The sequence below is a fragment of the Electrophorus electricus genome, chromosome 18, assembly GCF_013358815.1.
Source record: "Electrophorus electricus isolate fEleEle1 chromosome 18, fEleEle1.pri, whole genome shotgun sequence".
NCBI classification, from domain to species: Eukaryota; Metazoa; Chordata; class Actinopteri; order Gymnotiformes; family Gymnotidae; genus Electrophorus; species Electrophorus electricus.
Window position 1 is genome coordinate 15,362,288 of NC_049552.1, and position 25,879 is coordinate 15,388,166.

The following is a 25,879-nucleotide window of genomic DNA, read 5'->3' on the forward strand; positions in this document are numbered from 1 at the left end:
GTGTGTGTGTGTGTGTGTGTGTGTGTGTGTGTGTGCGTGTGTGTGTGTGTGTGTGTGTGTGTGTGTGTGTGTGTGTGTGTATGGTTAAGATACTTCACTTGTAATTGGAAGATTGTGGGTTTAAGTCCCACCACTGCCAAGTTGCCACTGTTGGGCCCCTGAGCAAGATCCTCAATTACTCAAGTTGTACTCAGTCAGAATTGTAAGTTGCTTTGGATAAAAGCATCAGCTAAACAATGTAACTATATATATTGAAAAGCTCTACTGTATGGTCTGACATACTGTATTTTAGATATTTGTGATTTTATTATTACTGCAGTGATTCAGTATGGCTTTGTGTATTTTCATTTCATAGAGAGGTTTTATTTGATGATTTTCCAAGACTTGCTGTGTGAAGTACAGAGAAACACAGTATTACAGTATCCTTGGTCAGACCACCCCTGTAGACCACAGCATTAAACACACAGCTCCAACTGGGCAGAGGTCATCTGTAATTAGTAGCTTAAATCCAATTGTTTCTTTGCTGAATTACTCTGCGGTGCAAGAGCATTGGGTACAATTTCTAACTAATGTTAAAATAAGGCTACTATGTCATAAATGTCATAAAAACATATTCAGTTGTCATTAAATCTTGGATGAGGGTTTTGTTGACATTCTCTGGGCTTCTGTGTCTCTGTGGCAAATGCAAAAAAAAAAGAGATTTACGAGGACCTGCGGGCTAGGTTTTATGGACAGGACAAGTGACCTGTGCGTGAGGGTCAAATTTGCTCCAGATGATGTGAAGGACTAGAAGGCCTCCCATGAACCCCCACTGTGACTGGGCAGTGCGCAGGGTGCCTATTGGCTCAGAATAGCCTTCATCTGCCTGAGGGGTTTTTGGAGTGGGGGGGGTTAGTGGCTGCAACGGTGCTCAGGAGGGCTCAGGCGAACATGGACAGCCCCGCCTCCTCAACATGGCCAAGCCCGCCTCCTTGACGCCCAGCCCCGCCTCCTCAACATGGCCAAGCCCGCCTCCTTGACGCCCAGCCCCGCCTCCTCAACATGGCCAAGCCCGCCTCCTTGACGCCCGCCCCGCCTCCTCAACAGGTGCCTACAGACAGACGAAGCTGGCCAGAGACTCTTTAGCTTAGGATCAGAGAAGAAGCATTTCTCAGCATCAGTCGAACATCCTAAGTGGTAAGTCAAGTTTACAGCTATGTACTAAATTTTCCCTGTGCATGGGCAAATTGCAATTATCAAATAATTTGAACAAAATTAGAAGAATAATTTTGTTAAATTATAAGAATAATTTTGCTATGCAATTTTTACAAAAAAGGTTTTAAAATATGGTGCATAATGTAATGTACTTTATTCGTTTGCTCAACTATTTTAAACAAACTTCATGTGCTGGTTGAGAAAACCAAGTTGATCTGCCGTTATTATGATGAACACGATAATTTTTTGCTTTGGATATTTTAATTCTCATACATGCGTGAACTGAACTGGGCCTGACTCATGGTTTCTCTAGCTAAGACAAAAACATTTTGGTTGGACTTAATTTCGCATGTCATTGATCCCACCACCTAAAAGCAAGGCTGCAGAGTTAACTGTAAGCAGAGTCCAGAGTCAGCACAAGTTCCTGACAAATGCCCTGCTGGGCGTTGTGCGTTCTGCGTTTTCATTTACACCTGACTGCTGCTGCAATGTGACCGCAGACGCAACGTAGAGGCATTCGCGCTCCGGAATTCCAACATGCAGCATTCGTTTCTTTATTCTGCACATCATCTCAGCAAAGAGCCACAGCAACTCATGTTCTGTACACTCCATGCTGAAAATGAAACTTGCACTTTTTTTTTTCTTCCAAGCAATGGGTTATATTATTATTCGATCATCTACTTTTTGAATAGTACATGCATTGGCAAAAAGCAAAAAGCAAACAAACATCAAATGCCGTCTTTGCTTAGCTTGTTTTAAAGAGGTCTGGACACGGACCCTATGCAGAGCGTCCTCCCCAGTACGAGGAGTGTGACTCCTCCGTCAGTCGTGGTTCAGGCTGTGGGGAGGCGTAACTGTGCCGTACCAGACCGTAATGCACGTGCATTGCGTAAGACTAACTCCTGTAACCTTATCATGGCTGGTGCGGTTTGGGGCCCTACAGCTACAGACCTAGCAGGGGTTGTGGGTCTGCTACCCAGATTGGAGCATAATTGCTTTGAGCTCTCGAAGAGGAAGTGCTCCAGCATTTGTGGTTGCTTTTATGGTCTGGTGGTCCGTCCCTCGTCTGGCGCTGCGACCCAAACTCCACTGCAGATGCAGAGGAACAGACCGTCTTTGTCTGCCGGATAATGTGTCTCGGGGGGGGGTGGGGGGGGGGATGCCTCGCCTGGACATCCCCTCCTCCCTTCCTCTTTGTCAGGCACTTCCTCTCTGTGATCGAGATTGATGGTGTTCACAGGTGTTCGGGCATCCCTCGTTACTGTGAGCTCTCCTCGCGCCCCATAGCACATAGAAGCATCCGTGGCTCGCTTGGGCTCCGTGACATGCCTGAGTGGAGTTTACAGGCCGCTTTATTGCCCACGTCTGTCAGCTGACCTCGGGACAGGGGGCGTTTAATCACGAGCACCCCTGTTCCCACTCGCAGGGGTGTCCTACTTTGTAGCTCGCTGTCACATCAGCAGGAAGCAGAACCAGACAGAGAGGGGCGGCATTCTAATGCAGGAGGGTCAGGGGTGATTGCTCGGGGCAGGAACGCGCTGTCGGACCCCTGGAGGGAGTTCGAGGCCATTTGGAGCGCATACTGTCGGGGAGGTCCCGTTTCACAAGAAGTGCACGGTTGACGCAAAAGATCGGGGTAGGTCACGTCCAAGTGCCTGGTCACCGCGGCCATCTTGGCTGCATGTAGTCACATGCTTGCTACTGCTGACTGTCTCGGGGGGGATCTTTCAGCACCGGCTGGGAGAAACTGGCGGGCCACTGGCAACTATCTCCAAAAGAAATAAAGGAGACTGGCGGTGTGCCTCAAATAAAAGCCACTGTCAGGAAGCAATAAACGTGGACCGGAGGAGTTGCCGCTGAGCCAGACCGAGGGTGACGTCTGGGCTTGCGATGTGGGTTCTGAGCCAAACTTCTCTGCTGCCTGCCGGAGCTAAACTCAGAGTTGGTGCGGAATGTTATGTTCAAAGAATATGTCCACATACGTTTTTTTGTAAGGCATCCAGGTAATACGCTGTTTTAAAACAACATTTGTTTTGTTACCTTTTCCAACTGATGCCGCTGTATGGACGAGCAAAAAATGTCTTTTTTTTGGTCCAGTGATTTTAGTAAACATTTAAAATCTGCCCAGAGAGATGCAGGGCTCCGTCTGGTTCAGCTGTGGTTCGAAGCTGCAGGTGACCCTGAAAACCTGGAAAAATTGAGGACATTCTGACCTGGAGATGAAATGATAATGACACATTCAAGGAAATGGCCCTCGGTTTGGGATGGCGGGCACAGCACGCTCGATGAATTCTCATAAGAAAGATGAACCTTCATGACTCTTCAATTCCTTTAGTATGCCAATATCTGAAAAGAAAAGATGAACCATTCCAAAAAAATTGTCCCTCTGTGATGACTCTATTTGCCGGGGTATCTGTGGCAGCCCAAACCCCAGATGGTGTGCTCTCCTGTTCACATTTCCAACTCTGTCTTACAGGGGCACTAAAGATTCTCTTTTGCAGTATCTCTGCACATCTGTTTATCCACTCGTTGATGCGTGTTATTCAGTGATTGTGTCCCAAAATCCAACCAAGAAATATCCCTCATTCATCAAAACAGAAATGAATGCAATTAGTGAATGACAGAAAAAGGTGGAATGTTTTTGAATGAAGCAAGCCGGGGCTGAAGGCATCGATCTCCATGGTAACTACGTTATGCCACACAAAGTGTGTGACATGAAGTTTAATTCCTACTCAGAAAGTTACCATGACGATAATTAGCACACTGGTGTCAACTTACTGCTGTGTTAAATTGACCTCTGCCCTGGGTGAAAGCCAATCAGGACAGACGCATAAATGAGTTCACACACATTATACCAAGATGGGAACTACATGGTTGTGCTGAGTTGTTGAATTTCCTGCTTCTTCTAAATCATGGTAGAACAGCAGAACAGTATCTCTCTTCAGTCTGAACGTGTTTGTAATTTCTTCCACTGTAACATGTAAACTTGCATTTCCTGTGTTTGAGCATTCTGACGTCCTGTTCAAGTAAGTGTGTCACCTTCCTCTTTGGGTACTACTGAAGTCACAAAGTTTGCCATCATGCACACTCCAAACAGACCTGAAATGCGCCTCTTAAATAAAGGACATGTTCAGGTGATATTTTTTGTGGAGCGTTGTTCTATTATGAATTGCTAAAGTCATATGCAAATGATGACAATCTGAGCTCACACCAAATATCACATAATGTTTAATGTTTTATCTTTAAGAGATTTGCATGCTGGGGAACCTTTCCCCTTAGTACGCTAGAGAAAAGAACCACTTTTATTCATGTTGGAAATGTAAATCAAACTGGCTTTGAGGGATTCTTTCCAAAGTTATAGTTGGGTTTTTATTTTCTTTAAAAAAAACCCCCCAAAAACATCATTTTAAAACAGCACTATAAATTCCACTTCCCCCTGAGTTAAAAAAATAAAAAGTTTGGATGACATCACTGTCATTAGAAATGACATCATACGGTTATAAGTATTTCTCAAAGCACTTATTGCAGAAAACGTGTAATTAAAGGCTTTGGTGGTTTGTGCCTGTCAAGCAGACACACTGCTAAACCACTACTGTAGGATCAAATGTTACTTTAGCAAAATAAACTATCCCATTAAAAATAATAACAGGTGTGAGTCAAGCACCCATCTTTATCCCAAGTGTAACGTACAAGATAATGTCCTCTAGAATATAGACTCTGTGATTATCAGTGTAAGGGCTGTACATGGAAACAGGCTGTGTTTTCTCCTTCCAGAGGCCATGCTTGTAATATTAAGAGGAATCCTGCTGGGGGCGCTGTGCACAGCCTCCGGTGTTGCGCTGACAGAGGGCTCGAACACGTCCGAGAAAGGAATCACGTTTAGCCACGTGTACAAGATCGACTCTGGCTGCAAGCAGGCCATGCTGCTCTCACAGGACCCGGCGTCGGAGAGTCCGATCATGGCGGTGGACGGCGGGAATGACGTCGTCTTCAAGCACAACATCCAGCTGTCGTCGGCCGGCTGCGCCTGCGCTGACTCGGAGGAGTTCAAATCTCTCCTGTACCGTCTCAACGGCCTGGAGGAGGAGGTGACCTACCTGAAGACTCAGTGCGCTCAGGGCTGCTGTGCAGGAAGCCCAGGTACCAGCACACGTGAGAACGGTGAAGATTAGTCAGTTACCAGCACATGTGAGAACGGTGAAGATTAGTCAGGTACCAGCACACGTGAGAACGGTGAAGATTAGTCAGGTACCAGCACACGTGAGAACGGTGAAGATTAGTCAGGTACCAGCACACGTGAGAACAGTGAAGATTAGTCAGGTACCAGCACACGTGAGAATGGTGAAGATTAGTCAGGTACCAGCACACGTGAGAACGGTGAAGATTAGTCAGGTACCAGCACACGTGAGAACGGTGAAGATTAGTCAGGGACCAGCACACGTGAGAACGGTGAAGATTAGTCAGTTACCAGCACACGTTAGAACGGTGAAGATTAGTCAGTTACCAGCACACGTGAGAACGGTGAAGATTAGTCAGTTACCAGCACACGTGAGAACGGTGAAGATTAGTCAGGTACCAGCACACGTGAGAACAGTGAAGATTAGTCAGTTACCAGTACACGTGAGAACAGTGAAGATTAGTCAGGTACCAGCACACGTGAGAACGGTGAAGATTAGTCAGTTACCAGCACACGTGAGAACGGTGAAGATTAGTCAGTTACCAGCACACGTGAGAACGGTGAAGATTAGTCAGGTACCAGCACACGTGAGAACGGTGAAGATTAGTCAGTTACCAGCACACGTGAGAACGGTGAAGATTAGTCAGTTACCAGCACACGTGAGAACGGTGAAGATTAGTCAGTTACCAGAACACGTGGGACAGTGCAACTTAGTCTGCAGAACATTCAATAGGTTGCAGCCTGAGTTTGTCCTTCCTGATTTTTACCAGGCATGGACACCAGCTGCAGTGGCCACGGCACCTACCAGCACGACTCGTGCAGCTGCAGGTGTGACCCAGGCTGGACGGGTCTGGACTGCTCCACGTCTGCCTGCCCTGAGGACTGCAACGATAATGGCTACTGCGTGGACGGCCACTGCGTGTGCCACGCCGGCTATGCCGGCCACGACTGCAGTCTGCTGGCGTGTCCTGACAACTGCAGTGACAGGGGCCACTGCGTGGACGGCCACTGCGTGTGCCACGCCGGCTATGCTGGCCACGACTGCAGTCTGCTGGCGTGTCCTGACAACTGCAGTGACAGGGGCCACTGCGTGGACGGCCGCTGCGTGTGCTTTCAGGGCTTCTCGGGGGACGCCTGCACCGAGAAGCGTTGCCTGGGTGACTGCACGGAAAATGGTCGCTGCTTGGACGGACGGTGCATCTGCGACGAGGGCTTCTTCGGGGACGACTGCTCCATGGGTAATGTTCCACTCAAACAGCTTTGAGCTGCCGTGAACGGTTGTTATAGAGTTCTGACAAAGGTCATCTGAAGAGTAGATGTTTTGAGGGATGTCGAGGCATTAGGAGGCATGTTTTTGTCTCGGAATCTGAAATGATCTGAAATGATTTTGGTGTATCACACAGTAGTCCGAGGATCTACCAGAGACTAAAAACACTTCCCTGGAGGTCATTACTTATCTTAGCGTGTGTGAGATTTCCACAGGTGCGTCCTCTGCTTCAACTGTTAACTTAAACATAACAGACATAATATATCAATCGTGCACGAAGATCGGGATAAGTACTTACATTCAGTTGATTATTATTCAGTATAATCACTCCGACACCCTGTCAAACACAACAAAAGCAGGATTAAAGCACTTAGAAGGTCTCGGTAAGGTCGCAACGCTGACGTCGCCTAGACGCCCAGCTCTGCACATCCTGTTCTTTCCATCGTGCATGCACAGAGCCTCAGGGATGGAGTGCATTGACATGAAGTCCTCAGAAGACAATCCTGGCATTGGCAAGATCCTTGGAGATGTTGCACTCCTGGGTGAGGCTTGTGGAGTTAGGGGACAACATAATTGAGTCCATGAATGATAATTTGAGAAAAAGAGCAAACAAGCATTCCATGAAGCCATGCATCAGCTAGGGTTAGTAATTATGCTTTTATGGCAGTGACACTAATTGGTGCCAAAACAGTACTCCATATTTAAAACTGTCAATCATTTATCTAATGGTTTTATTTTCCTTTCACCTTTGTAGAATACCATGTTCACATTACCCAAATTAATATTAGCATATTAATATTAATGATTCTATTACCATTGACACAATCAATGTGCACCTGAAAATGTTGCTTGTCTGTTTTGAGACCACGTGATTTCTGATCAGTTCTTTCGCTGCTCTGATGAGTTTTACCATTGAAGTCTCTTGGTAAATGTTCATACTTGGATAATCCCAAGGCCCAGACTCATTCTGCCCCCACAAGGAACGGGAGACTTTGGCATTCCTGTCTGACATGTCCAAGCAAAGAAAAGCCCTAAAAGAGTTTGCTGATTGCGTAGGAGGCGAATCAGGGAGAGAAACAGCAGGACGCCACTCGATCAGGAGCGCCTGATCCAATTGGGCGGACCTCCCCGGGCCAGCTCTGCAGAAGTGCAGGGTTTAGGCGGTGCGTGGTGTCCACTTGCTAACCCAGCGTCGGGCGTTCTTTCCACACACTCAGCGTGGACAAGGCCAGACAGCAACACCGACATCTTCTGAAGAAACTTGCCGGTGCCGTAATGAAAAGGACACATTGCGTGAAAACGTCTGAAACAGGACGGAGAAATGGAGGATGAACTTCTCTCCCAACGCTTCTGCTTTCTGTGTCGAGTGACTGTGTCGAGTTTATTTCAATCTAACTTGCTTTGCTTTTCTTCAGTTTCCACCGAGCGGGGAAGTTTGTCAACCAGCCAGATTAAAAAAAAAACTCACCCGTGATTCCCCACTGCCTCTGCAATATTGCCACCATAGATTTTATGAAGTCTCAACTCGGTTTTGTTATTTTAGCAGATTTCTTTGCTATAATGTGCTTTTCTTGATATCAGTCGCTGAGCGCACACACCCTCGGCCGCTAATGCATCGCCTCATTCTGTCTGTTCATTTATTCCTCTGGTGTGCCTTTTGTGAAATATCATTTCTGGGTTGATACTGTTCCTGGCAGAGCCTGCATGGTGAGAGGCAGGAGCCGATGTATTGACTTGAGGGAAAGGCCTCTGCTAAAATGAAGGAAACCATTCAGCTTCCTGCCCCTTCTCTGCGTGGAGCGACGTCCAGTCCTGCTGTGAATTCTTTCCCGGTTAATGTGGTCTCCCCGGCCCCCCGTGACCCCTCCTCTCCTCACACGTCCCCCCGGCCTTTTCAGAAAACAGCAAACTCTACGTTCCTTTAAAGACACCACCTCTTCCTTTCTCCTCAGTGACCCTCTGGTGGGGCAGGGACACTTTAGCGTTTTAGCCTGCACCGTCTGTGTGTGCATGTGCGTGTGTCTCCTAGGCTCCCGGGATTTTAACGAGCTTCCTCTGCTCTCGCAGTGTAATTCTGTCGCAGGCATTGTTTTTCATTTTCCACAGTGATTGTGATATCTCAGTTAACAACCACACTGCAATGAGAGACAAGGAAAACAGAGGAAGGGTTGCCAGCTCCGAAGCTTCCCGATCCGTGCGTTCCGACGGCATGTTTGTATAAGACAAGATAGATTACAACAATGGTGGATGAGGGAGTAACGCAAGGAGGCATCTGGAGGAGAGAAGCTGAAAGATGGAGGAGCACAGAAACTCTGAGAGACAAGGAGGAGAACTTCAGCACACACACACACACTCACACACACTCACACACACACACATATACACACACACATATATACACACACACACACACACACACACACACACACACACACACTCACACACACACACACTCTCACACACACACACACACACTCACACACACACACACTCTCACACACACACACACACACACACACTCACACACACACACACACACACACACTCACACACACACTCACACACACACTCATACACACTCACACACACACACACTCTCACACACACACACACACACTCTCACACACACACTCACACACACACACACACACACACACACACACTCACACACACACACACACACACACACACACTCACACTCATACACACACACACACTCACACACACACTCATACACACTCACACACACACACACTCTCACACACACACACACACTCTCACACTCACACACACACACACACACACTCTCACACACACACACTCACACACACACTCACTCTCACACACACTCACACACACACACACACACACACACACACACACACACACACACACACACACACTCACACTCACACACACTCACAGTAATAATTCTAGAAATGGAGTTTTGAGTGAAACTACCAGTGTGAGTCACGTCTTTAAGAGTTTAACTTTCTAAGAGTTCAAAAATGAACTCTGTTTGAATAATGAACCCTGGAGCTCTTTAAGCGACGTTTCAGATGTTGGTAACAGACATCTAACGTGAGAGGCCTGCACGTGCCTTTGCAGTGGCGAGTCCGAAAGGCCTGCATCTGGTGCGCGTGACGGACGTGTCCCTGCTGGTGGAGTGGGAGCCCGTGAGGGGAGCTGAGTACTACGTGCTGTCCTACCACCCAGAGGGAGATGCAGGAACCGCCCAGAAGGTCCAGGTGCTGAACATGGAGAACTCCTATCTGATCACAGGCCTCAAGCCCGCAGTCACCTACATCGTGCAGGTGTACGCGGTCATCAAGGCCCAGAAGAGCGACGCGGACCGGATCCTGGCTACCACAGGTCAGGGAGCTGCTCTCTGGTCATCATACGTCACCGTGCGTCCTCTTACAGGCGTCGCTGTGCACTTTCAGATTGGTGATATGCAGGGTCAGGAGGTGTTTCACTACAGATTACAGAACACATACCCTTAAATGCAACCAATAACGTAGACCATTAGATTACACAAATTAACGTATTGTAAAGCTCTGATTTATTTCAACATTGCCCAATGTCCAATAACCATGCTGTTATATACACAGTAAGTAGATCGTTTGTTCCTAATTAAAAACAAAAAAAGCACCAGGTAATCGATGGAATCGATGGTGTAGGGACGTCAACTGTGATGTGTTACTTTATGACCATTCAGCGACTCATTTCTGAGAGGAGGCAATATTCACTACAGATGTGATAGTAGCACTAGAAGCAAATAATTAGATGCACCCAAAACCTTAGGCAGGTTGTTATGTAACTAACCAAAAGGCCTAGCAGGAAAAATAAAATCTTCAGCCATAATTCTGCCTTTACTTTACCAGGCTCTGGCTCACTGGGAGGGACAGTGTGATCCATGTTGGTACCTGTTGCAGGTGTGTCTGGTGTGGAAGGCATCCGTGTGCTCGGGCAGACGGAAGACTCGATCCAGGTAGACTGGCAGAACCCTGAGAATGAGGTGGATTTCTTCAAACTTCGTCACACTAGTCCCACTGGCCACGGGGAGCTGGAAAACGTAGCACGGAGCCAGGAGGCTCGGACTGTGCACACCATCGTGGGTGAGTTAAGAACTGAACACCACTCACAGCCCAGAACACTGATCCACTCACAGCCCAGAACACTGACCCACTCACAGCCCAGAACACTGACCCACTCACAGCCCAGAACACTGACCCACTCATAGCCCAGAACACTGATTAACTCACAGCCCAGAATACTGACTCACTCACAGCCCAGAACACTGACTCACTCACAGCCCAGAACACTGACCCACTCACAGCCCAGAATACTGACCCACTCACAGCCCAGAACACTGACCCACTCATAGCCCAGAACACTGATTAACTCACAGCCCAGAACACTGACCCACTCACAGCACAGAACACTGACTCACTCACAGCCCAGAACACTGACTCACTCACAGCCCAGAACACTGACCCACTCACAACCCAGAACACTGACCCACTCACAGCCCAGAACACTGACTCACTCACAGCCCAGAACACTGACCCACTCACAGCCCAGAACACTGACCCACTCACAGCCCAGAACACTGACTCACTCACAGCCCAGAACACTGATTAACTCATAGCCCAGAATACTGACCCACTCACAGCCCAGAACACTGACCCACTCACAGCCCAGAACACTGACTCACTCACAGGCCAGAACACTGATTAACTCACAGCCCAGAACACTGACCCAGTCACAGCCCAGAACACTGACTCACTCACAGCCCAGAACACTGATTAACTCACAGCCCAGAATACTGACCCACTCACAGCCCAGAATACCGACTAACTCACAGCCCAGAACACTGACCCACTCACAGCCCAGAACACTGACCCACTCACAGCCCAGAACACTGACCCACTCACAGCACAGAACACTGACCCACTCACAGCCCAGAACACTGACCCACTCACAGCCCAGAACACTGACCCACTCACAGCACAGAACACTGACTCACTCACAGCCCAGAACCAAAGCAGCACTACCACACCACGATGGCACTGGTGTTGAAAAGGTTAACAGTCTCTGTCAGAGAGCTCATATCCAGCAGTACGGGCAGCCGTACTGTTTTGATCATGTGCTCCATTCTTCACAAACCGCACTGCTTCCTCAGATGAGATCCAGGACATGAACAAACATGCATTCTGTTTGTGTACAAATGGACTGAATTATTCCCCCCTCCCCTCCCCACAGGCCTTAACCCAGGAACCGAGTACCAGATATCAGTGCAGGCAGTCCGAGGAAACAGTGAAGGGAAGGCGTCACTTGCAAGTGGAGTCACAGGTGAGTCTGACCATATACGAGTCTGCAGTGGAAAAGGTTCCTCCCTGTGCACAAGCAGGTATATCTTCGGGTACATATTCAGGACATTCAGGTATATCCTCAGGCATATATTCAGGACATTCAGGTATATCCTCGGGTACATATTCAGGACATTCAGGTTTATGCTCAGGTACATATTCAGGTGGACATTCAGGTATATCCTCAGGTATATATTCAGGACATTCAGGTTTATGCTCAGGTACATATTCAGGTATATCCTTAGGTACATATTCAGGACATTCATGTATATCCTCAGATACATATTCATGACATTCAGGTTTATGCTCAGGTACATATTCAGGTATACCCTCAGGTACATATTCAGGACATTCAGGTATACCCTCAGGTACATATTCAGGACATTCAGGTATTTGCTCAGGTACATATTTAGGACATTCATGTATATGCTCAGGTACATATTCAGGACATTTATGTATATGCTCAGGTGTGTATTCAGGACATTCAGGTATATGCTCAGGTGTGTATTCAGGACATTCAGGTATATGCTCAGGTGTGTATTCAGGACATTCCAGTATATGCTCAGGTGTGTATTCAGGACATTCAGGTATATGCTCAGGTGTGCATTCAGGACATTCAGGTATATGCTCAGGTGTGTATTCAGGACATTCAGGTATATGCTCAGGTCAAGGCTCTGGTTATGGTGCTACAGGAACCTGATCACCATGCTAACCCTTCACACCTCTAGCACCCTTCTATACCTACCAAAAAATACTGAACTTCTCTTGCAACTCATTATATTAAAATACAGGCCAATGTTAAAATTAAACTAACAATAAAGAATACTTTTATAGTAACATTTTTGTGTATGACATGCTGTAAATTGATTTTAAACTTAAGACATTTAACTGTCGTTAAAGTTTTTTTTGTTTGTTTCTTTACTGAAGCCTATATTCTAGAGTCAAACACGTTTAGGAAATTGACATTTATGCTACCCTTTACACAATTTCTATTTCTATTTTTATTTATTTGTTTTACACAACTCAAAGCTCAAAGCTGAATCTTTACATCACAAAGTTTATTACAGCCTTTCTTGTTGCCATAAATCCATTCAACGGCTTCCCCGTGACTGAGAAAGCAACCACGCACCATTTTTATTTTAGCCAAGGCTATTCGGATATGTGCCATTCGTATATGACCTTTGCCCTACCGAGTCCAAACTCCAACAGCAACAAATATTCTTGGAGAACCTTGGGAGCTGGGTTCCTGACCAGTTGGGGAACCATGTGTTGTGGGGACCGTGTGTTGTAGGGACCGTGTGTTGTGGGGACCATGTGTTGTGGGGACTGTGTATTGTGGTGAAGCCAGCAGTTATACAAATGTGCTCATTTTACCACTGACATTTCCAACACAGTTAAGAGCCTCATTGGTCCAGCAGTTGCCACGGAGACTACTCGGTATGTCTGAGTTATGATTGATAATAAGTCATGTGGCAGCTGAAATGACATTGTTAAGTATAAGCCATCACACTGACTTCTGGATTTGGAACTAGGAGTCCAAAAACCTGGCTGGACTCCAACTGGAAATTTAGTGTTAGTTGCATTCCTTTTTTTCCCATTGACAATTAGTTCTATTCCCTATGCCAGGAAGTGCACATATACCAGGAGCCGTCTTAATAGCATAGACATATCAAAATAGTAATATAATCACAGCACAGATTTATGGAATTAAACACTTAAAGGGATTGAAGGAAATGTAGTCCTTTCCCATGCTTATATCTTATTATGTTTCAGGGATTCTGGCCAATCAGGGCGTTCTAAAAACTAGAGGAAGTACTTCACGCCATCTTCCTCCGCTATGCTCAATGACGTCCTCTAATCCATCAACCCTGAGGCAGCAATGCTCCATAATCCCGATTCATCCTGTCTGTGGCTTTATGGCTGAAAATATACAGATATCTGGCCATTCACTTAGGGGTCAGTTGACTTTTGAGAGAAAGAGCGAGCTAGTCTGTGCCAGAGTTGCGTCTGTGATTGCGTTTGGCCTGCATGTGTTTACACTCGCCCTGGCTTCTCTAAGGGGTGTTGCTTGTGTTCTGTGTTCCATTATGCTGGGGAATTACTTGTTTTTATAGCCTGGAGGTCAGTGTAAATAGTTTCCATTTGTGGGGTTAGTGCTGCAAGAAGCAACACTTCCAGATCCCTGTCAGGTGTCCAGCCCCTGACCCACATGCGTGCTTTAAAGAGCTGATCCAGGAAAAGAAAAGATCCACTTGTTTAGTTACTGGTTCAGGATGAGCAGGGCAGCCTGTTGAAGGATTACTCTGTGAGGGATAATGCATACTGTGTGCATACACACGCACAGGTACACCAACAGGCACAGGTACATGCAGACCAACAGGCACAGGTACACGCATACGAACACCAACAAGCACAGGTACATGCATACGAACACCAACAGACACAGGTACATGCACACGCACAACAACAGGCACAGGTACACACACATAAACACCAACAGGCACAGGTACATGCATACGAACACCAACAGACACAGGTACATGCACACGCACAATAGGCACAGGTACACATACACAAACACCAACAGACACAGGTACACGCACACAAACACCAACAGGCACAGGTACACGCACACAAACACCAACAGACACAGGTACACGCACACAAACACCAACAGACACAGGTACATGCACACAAACACCAACAGGCACAGGTACACCCACACAAACACCAACAGACACAGGTACACGCACACAAACACCAACAGACACAGGTACACGCACACAAACACCAACAGACACAGGTACACGCACACAAACACCAACGGACACAGGTACACGCACACAAACACCAACGGACACAGGTACATGCATACAAACACCAACAGAGACAGGTACATACACACAAACACCAACAGGCACAGGTACATGCACATGCACAACAACAGGCACAGGTACACGCATACAAACACCAACAGACACAGGTACACGCACACAAACACCAACAGGCACAGGTACACCCACACAAACACCAACAGACACAGGTACACGCACACAAACACCAACAGACACAGGTACACGCACACAAACACCAACAGACACAGGTACACGCACATAAACACCAACGGACACAGGTACACGCACACAAACACCAACGGACACAGGTACACGCACAGGCACACCCAGACGCACACATGAAGGTACATACACAGGCACGTACACATGCACACTCAGAGACACACATGCAGGTACACGTTCAAGTTCATGTGCACGCACAACCAGAGGCACACATGCAGGTATACGCACATGTACACCCAGAGACACACATGCAGGCACACGCTCAAGCACACGGACAGACACACGCCTCACGGGCGCCACAGTGCAAGCCGGAAAAAAAGCCCCAGCGAGAATCCGTTTGGGCATGCCAAAGCCAGTGAATATGTGCAAACTCAATACATAAAGCAACCTCAGATCTGAGACAGGGCCACTTTCTGCCAGGCTGCCGGGGACGACTGCACCTCCCTCTTTCTCCCAGTGTCCGGCTGCGGCTACTGGTCATCTGGCAGGTGCTCTGAGGAGATGGCTTTTCAAGCCCCGCCGTGGCTCACAGAAGTGTGCATTGTCCCGATGACTGCAGTTCCCATGCACAGTCTCCCTGCACTGACGTACTGATGGAGGCTAAGACGAGGCCACACCCATAAGGCTGACGGACAGGAAGTGACTGCAGTGTGCACTATTCAGCTAAATATTATTCAGCTAAATATTACAGCATACAAATTCGTTTTTTTTTTTTTTCCTTCTTGGAATAAAGTATATAAATCTAGGAAGAGAAAACAGAATCCAGAGAAACTCTCGGGTCTTTAACGTTAAAAAGCCCTTTCATGTAAGAAGAAAATTAGGAATTTTATCGAATTCTCTAGCACACACTACCTATCAAAAAACCAACCACTGGACCAGAAGGTACCACTAGAGAACAGGGCAGGCCAGACTGGCTGGCACGTTCGCTGAACTGTGAGCTGGTCTGGGCTGAAGCCTGGCGGATGGCTCTTTGGACATCTATGACATGGGTGTAGACCAGTAAACCTGATCCATTCTCAAACGAAGGTACTGGAGTTTAATCTCATTAAGCTCATTATTCCTGGTTCATGGCAGACAGGTTCATGCAAAATAATTGTTTAATTAAATGCAATGAAGTCTGGGTAGTCTGAAGTGATGGAGGCTGCTCTTACTTCAGGGTGTGATAAAGATTTCTCTGCTGTTCTCATTTAGCTCTTATTTGCCCCACTCTCAATTACCCTCCTGCTGAAACGGTCAGTGGTTCTTTTTACTTCTCCCGTAGGACACAAGCTGTTATAGGCAGTGTGTAAGGACACGGATAAACAGACATACACAGAAAAGCCAGCTGGGCTGTTAAGGTAAATGATACGTGCTTGTGAGCCCCATCTTCATCGGGAGTGAAAGGAATCCTGGAGAGCCCGGGCACAGTGCATATGTCCTCCACCCAGAGAATGCTGTTAATGTTAAGCAGCCTGGACATGGGGTCACCTTCCTCCCTGACCTCTGCTCAGCCCTGACCCCGCCTTCCTCTCTGACCTCTGCTCAGGCCTGACTTTGGCTTGGGAGCTCTCTCCAGCCAAATCTGGATTTGTGATACTACAATCGAGCGTTAGCATTGGGGAAAAGTAAACACACCCAGTCTGTCAGTCTTGTGGTCTTTACAAAGTGCAGCCTTTGAGAGCTGGCTTGTGAGCACCAGGTATGGGATCCAGTTGTGGCCTTTGGTCAAACAGATATTTTGCTCAGAATAGTATAGTATTGTCTGCTTGTGGTTCTTCCGTGCTTGTGGTTTTGCTGGTGATGTATGAACAAAGGAGGGGTGGACTAAGTGTACCTGGACCTTTTGCACTGGAATTCCGTGGGACTGGAGCTATTGTCTTGCAGCCGGCTTTGAGCTGTTTCACATTCTACTCCCTGCCCAGAATCAAGGCCAAAGAGATGTGTGCTATAGCAAACAGCATCTCAATGAGAGATGTGGTTCTCTGTGTTCTTGGAAGGCATCATTAATCAATTTCCACAATGTGGACAGCATGGTGACATTGCACCAGCCTTGGGGCACACCCCGAGGAATATTCCAAATGATGATTGCTTTTGCATGGCTTCTCACTTCCTCTCGCAGCTAGTGGAACCGTTCCTCTCTCTCGGCCCTAGAAAACCGAGCTGGTCACGTAGACGCGCTGCCAGCACTGCTTTCTGTCTTCATCACGCAAACTTCAGGAATCACAAAAGCATTCCCATTTTATTAAACAGGAACTATGCATTTAAAGGTGCGATATGTAGGTCCTATGCTTCTCAAGGCCACCAGTGTCACTGATATAGGGGCTGAACAAGTCATGTGGGGATGTTTGAGCTGACTAAATCATCTTGTAATAAGCAAAAACATTTGTAGAATATATGTGACTCTTACACGTCAAGCTGGCTCTGACACTTGAAATGTCTTTGATAATATAAAGGACTTATAAGATGACCTGCAGAGAAATACACATATTAAACATGTGTGCAATACAACTTTAACTGCTAAAAACAGCTCATTACTTATAAAATCTTTTTAATATATGTTTTTATAAGTCTTTTCTCACCCAGAATAAAATGTTATGTTGAAATGTGCTTAGGGTGGGGGGGACTGAATTTCATTGCGTGTCTCCCGGCGCCTCATGACTCACACTCTCCGCCAAACAGATATCGATGCTCCGACTAAACTGATCGCGAGGGACATAACCGAGACCTCCGCCATGGTGACATGGGACAGGGTCCTTGCCGAGATCCACGGCTATGTGCTGACATACAGCTCGGCCGAGGGCTCCAGCCCGGAGATCCAAATCGGGGCGAACGCCACCTCCTACCAGTTGGATTCCCTGAAGCCGGGCGTCCTGTACACCATCTACATCTGGGCGTACAAGGGCCCTCAGTTCAGCAGAAAGACCTCCACAGAGGTCGAGACCGGTGAGCCGCTCCCTCCTGGTGCAGGACCCCAGGATCCGAGCCGGGCTTGGTCCCTATTCTCAACCTCAACCCTTCTCTCCCCTTGGCAGCTGCATGAATAGAAGTTTTCAGTTTGTTCTCATTTCCTGCAATAGCTTTCCTGTAGCGTGATTTAAAAAAAATTTAATGTTTTGCTTTCAGCTCATATGGTCTTGAAAACTTCAGCATTCTTTAAAGAGTTCAGTTTTCCTCTGTTTTCAGAAAGTGAAAACGAGGCGCTGTTTGGCATGCACCCATGGCATCTGTGAGCAGGACTCTCTACCAGAACGTTTACGCTGCTGGAGGCTTATTTTATTAGCTCTGCTTAAGACTGGCAGAGCAAACAAAAATGATAAGACAAGTGTTTTTTAACAACTAAGTGGATGACTGAACTAAGAAAATAAGATTTTCTTATTTAATTTTCTTATTTAAAATAAGATCAGTTAAGATTAAGATCTGACACAACGTTACGCAGTTCTTCATTTTCACTGCTATCTTCTAACAGTGGAGAGAGGTCTCTCTTAGCTGCTGTGGTTCTGCTTAAAAAACATGCTTTATGCACATTATCAACTGAGGAAATCTGAAAAATTAAAAATAAAGGGGCTGATGGTAGCAGCCTATGATAGGTTCTTTAGTAGCAGCCTATGATAGGAGTCTATAATAGCCTAAAGTAGCCTGTGGTAGTCTGTAGTAACCTGTGGTAATCTATGGTAGCCTATGGTAGTCTATGTCAGTCTATGGTAGTCTGTGCTAGTCTATGGTAGTTTATGTCAGTCATAGTCAGTAGACTATGGTAACCTATGGTAGTCCATGTCAGTCTATGGTAGTCTGTGCTAGTCTATGGTAGTTTATGTCAGTCATAGTCAGTAGACTATGGTAACCTATGGTAGTCTATGTCAGTCTATAGTAGCCTGTGGTAGTTTATGACTTTGGTGAGAAGCCTCATGGATTGTGTGACCTGCCCTGTGATGTGTGATGAGGGAACAGGGCCCCAGGCGGGGTTTCCTTCCATATGCCTGTTTGCTGGAACATGTGCGTGTCAGTGACCCTTTTGCTTCTTGGTGGGAAAATGTTTCTTTAATGTTTAGCTACTGTGTGCCATTTCTAATCTCACTTTCCTGAAACAGGCTCTTTTTTCATCTTTGCTTTGAACCGTTACAAGCTTTCCAGAAAAGTATTCTCGGTGTTTAAATTAAAATGTACGGCAATTGAAAGCACCTAGCAGATGTTTTCAATCTTGGAAAGGATCAAGAAGGAAAATTCTTTTTCTTATTATATTTCAGTGATACATTCACACGCAAACCTGGCAAAAAGATTTTCGAACAGATTTTGTTCTTTATTTGAACGAGGGTCATGGGAGAAGGTTGACAAAACAGGGTTGGTTAATTTAACTCATGGGCATTAGAAACAACCGCAAATGTACCTATGTGCTAGGAACTTTTACGAAATCCCAATTAGCTGTCTGATATTTCTACATCAGACGCAGCTCAGATGAGAAGATTCAAGAGCAGTACTATGAGGATATAATTTCCACTCCTGGAGACAGGTTTCTGGCAGCTTTTCAAATCAAACTATCTACATACTAGTAAAATACATGTGGAATTCTGTGACTTTCAGTAATCTTCTTAGAAAAAGACGTTCAATATGTTATGTTTCTTCTTGCACCTCTTAAAAGAAATATATTAATAATAAACCCAAAATAAACCACACCATAATTTAATGCCACTGAACTGGAAGCCAGTATAAAAGGAATGTCCTGTTTTACAGCTCTACAAAATGCATTTAAAGTAAACACAAAAAATACAATCAGAAACTGACCTTCTAACACTGTCAATAAAGTGCATGTTTCTTTTTCTTACAAGGCTTCTACTTCCAGTGATAAACTGCTGTAGGTTGCATGATACTGATGTCGGTCTGTGGTTCATTAACCTGCTGTGCAAATGGCTGTTTAGACCTGGATGCTCCTACTAACGTCTTGGCCAGAGAGGTGACCGAGGACTCACTGGAGGTGTCGTGGGACAGAGTGCAAGCCGACGTCGACGGCTACATGCTGAGCTACAGCTCGCCTCACGGCTCCAGTGAGGAGCTGCAGGTGGGAGCAGACAGCACCTCCTACAGGCTCAGTATGCTGAGGCCTGGAGTCGTCTACACGGTCTACGTCTGGGCCGTCAAGGGGTCTCGCTACAGCAGGAAAGCCACAGCGGACGCAGAGACAGGTTTCCTGATCCCAGCTTGTAACCAGCACAGCCAGTTTAAGTGCTTAAGTGTTATTGAAGGAAAAGCAGAATCCTCGCAAGCGATGTTTATAAGCAGCAATGGACGGAGATGTTTGCTCCTCTTGGATCAGCTTGCGAACGTTCCCCTTGCAAACTCAAACACAGACTCATTTTTCGTTTTTAGACATCGACGCCCCCAGGAATCTGCAAGCGGTTGATGTACAGGCGACGTCGGCAGCGCTGACGTGGACGGCCCCTCAGGCTAACATCCAGGGCTACGTCCTCCATTACAGGCCTGAGGACGGCAGCGTGCGGGTGGGCGGAGTGGAATACTAACCCGGATTAACGCTAACCTGGGCTAACACTAACCTGGGCTAACACTAACCTGGGCTAAAGATTACCTGGGCTAACACTAACCTGGGCTAAAGCTTACCTGGGCTAACACTTACCTAGGCCAATATGAACCTAGGCTAATATTAACCTAGGTCAATACAAACCTGGACTAATACTAACTTAGTCTAATATGAACCTACACTAATACTAACTTAGACTAATACTAACCTAGTCTAATATGACCCTACACTAACACTACGCTGGGCTAACCTACATTAATACTAACCTAGACTAATACTCACCTATACTAATACTAACCTGGTCTAATAATTAGATGGACTGATAATAATGTCTACTAATATTAATACTAACCTAGAATAATACTACGCTATAGAAAGGCTAACATCCACTAATACACTAGAAACCTCCTACACCTACTGTATTACATTTAGTGCTCAGAAATAGCTAACAGTCTGAAGCCCACATCACATGACCTCAACCTTATACAGTACTGTAATGAACTGTATGACCACAGTGGCTATTTGACCACAGGGATAACCAATATGGTCATTTTCTTCCAAGTGTGATTTCCCCTTTCTGCACGTAGTTATAGAATTTTTTCTTTGCACAAAGTAAACAAGATTGACTTTGATTTACTTTTATACATCAGAGTGCTGAGAAGAGACTGTCTGCAGGAGAGACTAGATACGGCCTTTCTGGACTGGCCGTGGGGAAGAAGTACATCGTGACCGTAACAGCATACAGAGGCACAAAGAGAAGTAAAGAAGTGGAGACCACGTTCAGCACTGGTAATACAAACAGACACATGCACAGGCCTAATGCCTTTGAAAATAGATTTTAAGTATTAAACAGTTTCAAATGTTGAAAATAATAAGACTTTTGAGATCAGAGTCACTTTACTCTGTAGGCCTCATACTGATCACTAGTGTGTTGAGGCTAAATAAAATAAATTTAAAAAGTAATAAAAATCTTTCAAAACCACGGCATGGACTACAGACTCTGAAGTATAAATAAGTTGTTGTGTAAAAAAGTGAAATCATGCAATTGTAAATTCTAATGTTTTGCAAACCGTGCGCCTCTGACAGATAAGTATGGAGTGGAAGCTGTGTTTATGGGTCATTTTAAAATGCAGTGCTATTTTGGATGTGTGCAGTGGGAATCGTCCACCCCTTCCCCATGGACTGCGCACAGATCATGGAGAACGGAAACACAGAGAGCAGGGTGTACACCATCTATGTTTCCGGAGACCGGAGCAGGCCGGCACAGGTGTTCTGTGACATGACAACAGACGGTGGAGGCTGGATCGTAAGTCACCCAATCCACACACACATCATTTGTAAGAAAGTCCTGTCTGGTAACACTCCTTCTACCTCTGCTCTTACTCTCAGCAATCTATCAAGAAATTTGGTATATGTATCAAACAGTGTAGTCTCATGAATGACTAGATCTAAGCATCTGAAACATTACACCTGAAACATGAGCGTTCCTGTCGTTCTGAGATGGTTCCGTACCATCTCTGCTGTGTTTCTTTTTCCAGGTTATTCAGAGACGCAACTCTGGCAAACTGGACTTCATGAAGCGTTGGAAACAGTACACGCAAGGCTTCGGGGACCTGAATGACGAGTTCTGGCTCGGTATAAATCTTTCATATGCTACATTTATAGAGTTTTCATAGTTACATATTCTGTAGATATAGCGTAACCATTTACAAGTTATGCTGTATTTTGTTCAAGGGATTTATTTACTATGGGAGTCAGACATTATTCAGACTAGATGGTTAGATTAAAGTGTATTATGTTTTTAGTGTTTAGTAAAAGGCACGAACACAAAATTTACTCTTATTTACAGTTTTCCCTTGAGTCATATTTTGATTGAGCATTTTTTATGTTAGCCGAAGTAAGTGTTTCAGCTGTTTTATGAGGTGTTTTGAAGTATTGTGTGGTGTTGTGTGTGTGTGTGGTGGTGTTTGAATGTGTGGAGTTGTGTGATATTGTTTGGCATTGTGTGTGGTGCTGTGTGGGATTGTGTGGTGTTGTGTAGGACTATGTTAGGTTGTGTGGTGTTGTGTGTGTGTGTGGTGGTGTGGTGTTGTGTTTGGCTGTGTGGTGTTTAGGACTATGTTGGGTTGTGTGGTGCTGTGTGAGTTTGTGCCGTGCTGCGTGGTATTGCGCGGTGTTGTGTGGTTTCGTGTGATGATGTGTGGTGTTGTATGTGGTGTGATCTTATGTTGTGTGTGACTGCCCAGGCCTGGAGAAACTCCATGAGCTGACCAACACTCCCACACAGTACGAGGTACGCTTCGATTTGGGCCTGGGGGCTGAGCGCGTCTATGCCGTCTACGATCACTTTCAGATTGCGCCAGCCAAGCAGAAGTTTAAGCTGACTGTTGGCAAATATCGAGGAAACGCCGGTATGACAAAAATGCTCAACATTTGTTTGAATACGTTTAAAAAAAGAGCGAGACCTGTCACATCTCAGTACAGTGCTAAACGCTGGTCCTGTTTTAGATACCAAAACCTACTAAGAAACTTCCAGCTTCTTCCCACAGGACATTCGGGCCCTGAATCAGGGAAACTGATAAACTGTGGGGACCACCACCACCATGTAACATAACTGTATAACTGTGTGTATGTATGTGTGTGAGTGTGTGTGTGTGTGTGTGTGTGTCTATATATATATATATATATATATATATATATATATATATATATATTTCAATTACCTTGTAACACAACAACTGCAAATATGTTATTCTACGAAATGGATCTGTACATTCTGTAGATTGTGTACATATATACACAACCATATACATTGTACATTGTGTATATAATCATAATATACATATATTGTACATACATTGTTAATATATTTTGTACATACATAGAATATATATATTTCTCTTTGCATATATATATTTCACATATATAGAATATCTATATTTCTCTATGCACCCCTATTATTTTCCTCAGTTTGGACAGAGCACTCTCCACCATTTCACTGCGAGTTATACCCTGTATGACTGTATGTGACGAATAAACCGAACTTGAACTTGAACTTGAACTTCTTCTTTTCTGCCCAGGCGATGCAATGACTTACCACCAGGGTAGACCCTTTACCACCGTGGACTCTGACAATGATATCGCACTGGGCAACTGTGCCCTTACTCACCGGGGAGCCTGGTGGTACAAAAACTGCCACCTGGCTAACCTGAACGGCAAGTTTGGAGACACCAGACACAGCATGGTAAGATGTGTGGCGTTGGCACGCAGTCGGCTCGGAGGTGTTGACTGTTTTTCGTTTTATTGGTGCTGCACGCCGAGGTCTGTGGCTTCTCTCATGATGTGAATGGGGTAAAGACAATTCCTCCCTTCCCTGGCTTTGTGCCTCTGTGTTAGGCGTGTGGGCTTCTGGCCAGCAGGGGGCAATGTAGAGCTGCAGAGGAAGGGTCCACCGTGAAGCAGAGACAACGGTGCCCTCGTTACGGCCTCTTATTAATACTCAGAGCAGTCCAGACTTCCAGCTAAACAGGAGGTGGTGGTGTTCACTGGGAACTTCCTTAATTATAACGTTAACAAGCACTGTGACATTCATGAAACTATGAAACTAGAATTTGGGGGAAAAAAGTGATTTTGTCTTAGAATGATGGTGGAGAATTAGCTCAATTTAGGTGAGTTTAAGGATAAGGTCCATTTTAATTCTCGACAGGATCATGGAGTTGTTGTTATTGTTGTTGTTGTTGTTGTTGCTGTTGTTGTTTGATGGCTCTGGTATGGTAAACATAACACTTCTCTTCACAGTACACCGGGCATGCAAGCACCGGGCATACAGTTTCAGTTTCCTCTGAATTTCACAGGGACGCTAAAGTGCACTTCTTCTTGCGTCCACTAGGGGGTGAACTGGGAGCCGTGGAAAGGCCACCTCATGTCTCTGGACTTCACCAAGATAATGATGCGTCCTGTGGGCACAGGCAGCCGAAAGAAGAGGTCACCGCAGAGAAGGGCGGCTGCCTAATGTTCCACACTGGCACACGCAAAATGACACACGCAGCACACACAAACATGACACATGCAAACATGACACACATGCAAACATGACACGCGCAGCACACACAAACATGACACACATGCAAACATGACATACGCGGCACACACAAACATGACACATGCAAACATGACACGCGGCACACGCAAACATGACACACATGCAAACATGACACACACGCAAACATGACATACGTGGCACACTCAAACATGACACACATGCAAACATTACACGCAGCACACGCAAACATGACACACACGCAAACATGACACACATGCAAACATGACACGCGCAGCACACACAAACATGACACACATGCAAACATGACACACGCAGCACACACAAACATGACACACATGCAAACATGACATACGCGGCACACACAAACATGACACATGCAAACATGACACGCGGCACACGCAAACATGACACACATGCAAACATGACACACACGCAAACATGACATACGTGGCACACTCAAACATGACACACATGCAAACATGACACACATGCAAACATGACACGCGGCACACGCAAACATGACACACACGCAAACATGACACACATGCAAACATGACACACATGCAAACATGACACACATGCAAACATGACATACGCGGCACACACAAACATGACACACATGCAAACATGACACACATGCAAACATGACACGCGGCACACGCAAACATGATACACACGCAAACATGACACACACGCAAACATGACACACATGCAAACATGACACACATGCAAACATGACATACGCGGCACACACAAACATGACACACATGCAAACATGACACACATGCAAACATGACATACGCGGCACACTCAAACATGACACACATACAAACATGACACACATGCAAACATGACATACGCGGCACACTCAAACATGACACACACGGCACACGCAAACAACACACGCCACACGCAAGCACGACACAAGTGGCACACTCAAACACGACACACGCAGCACACGCAAACACAATGAATGCGGCACACACAAACATGACACATGGCAGACGTGGCACACGCAAACACGAAGAAAGTGTGATTCATCCTACATTTCATTAAGTGTCTTGCTTATTCATAAAGAGATCATCTTTAACAGCTTGTACAGTTTGGTACTCCTAAAGACTCTGTGTTTGTGGAATGTTTGGCCTCTGACTCATGGCTATTTTTACCTTTAAAGACATAATGATGTTTTCTTCATGGTTAGAGTTATGAAATCATGGTGA

General features: G+C 45.9%; 1 protein-coding gene across 3 annotated transcripts; it reads left to right on the forward strand.

The window, feature by feature from the left end:
* The first annotated feature begins 1,135 nt into the window (after window positions 1-1,135).
* tnn (tenascin N) lies at window positions 1,136-24,680 on the forward strand. 3 transcript variants are annotated; one of them, XM_027011365.2, is made up of 15 exons: window positions 1,136-1,176; window positions 4,969-5,334; window positions 6,142-6,609; window positions 9,747-10,010; window positions 10,574-10,756; window positions 11,904-11,993; window positions 17,746-18,009; window positions 19,980-20,243; window positions 20,428-20,558; window positions 21,247-21,385; window positions 21,751-21,902; window positions 22,135-22,231; window positions 22,843-23,007; window positions 23,677-23,840; window positions 24,486-24,680. In XM_027011365.2, exons 2-15 carry the CDS (start codon window positions 4,974-4,976, stop codon window positions 24,606-24,608), a joined length of 2,865 nt encoding a protein of 954 aa, XP_026867166.2. In that variant the 5' UTR covers window positions 1,136-1,176; window positions 4,969-4,973; the 3' UTR covers window positions 24,609-24,680. The 3 variants fall into 3 exon arrangements, with proteins under 3 accessions (XP_026867166.2, XP_026867165.2, XP_026867167.2); XM_027011364.2 differs by lacking the exon at window positions 1,136-1,176 and adding an exon at window positions 2,729-2,830; XM_027011366.2 differs by lacking the exon at window positions 1,136-1,176 and adding an exon at window positions 4,136-4,220.
* Window positions 24,681-25,879: the final 1,199 nt, after the last annotated feature.

What these genes read in the sequence shown, in the direction of transcription:
- tnn (XM_027011365.2), top strand. Translation starts at nt 4,974, where the DNA reads ATGCTTGTAATATTAAGAGGAATCCTGCTGGGGGCGCTGTGCACAGCC. An exon ending in ACTTGCAAGTGGAGTCACAG is followed by an intron (nt 11,994 to 17,745) that starts GTGAGTCTGACC and finishes TCCGCCAAACAG; the next exon opens with ATATCGATGCTCCGACTAAA. An exon ending in GGAGACCACGTTCAGCACTG is followed by an intron (nt 21,386 to 21,750) that starts GTAATACAAACA and finishes GGATGTGTGCAG; the next exon opens with TGGGAATCGTCCACCCCTTC.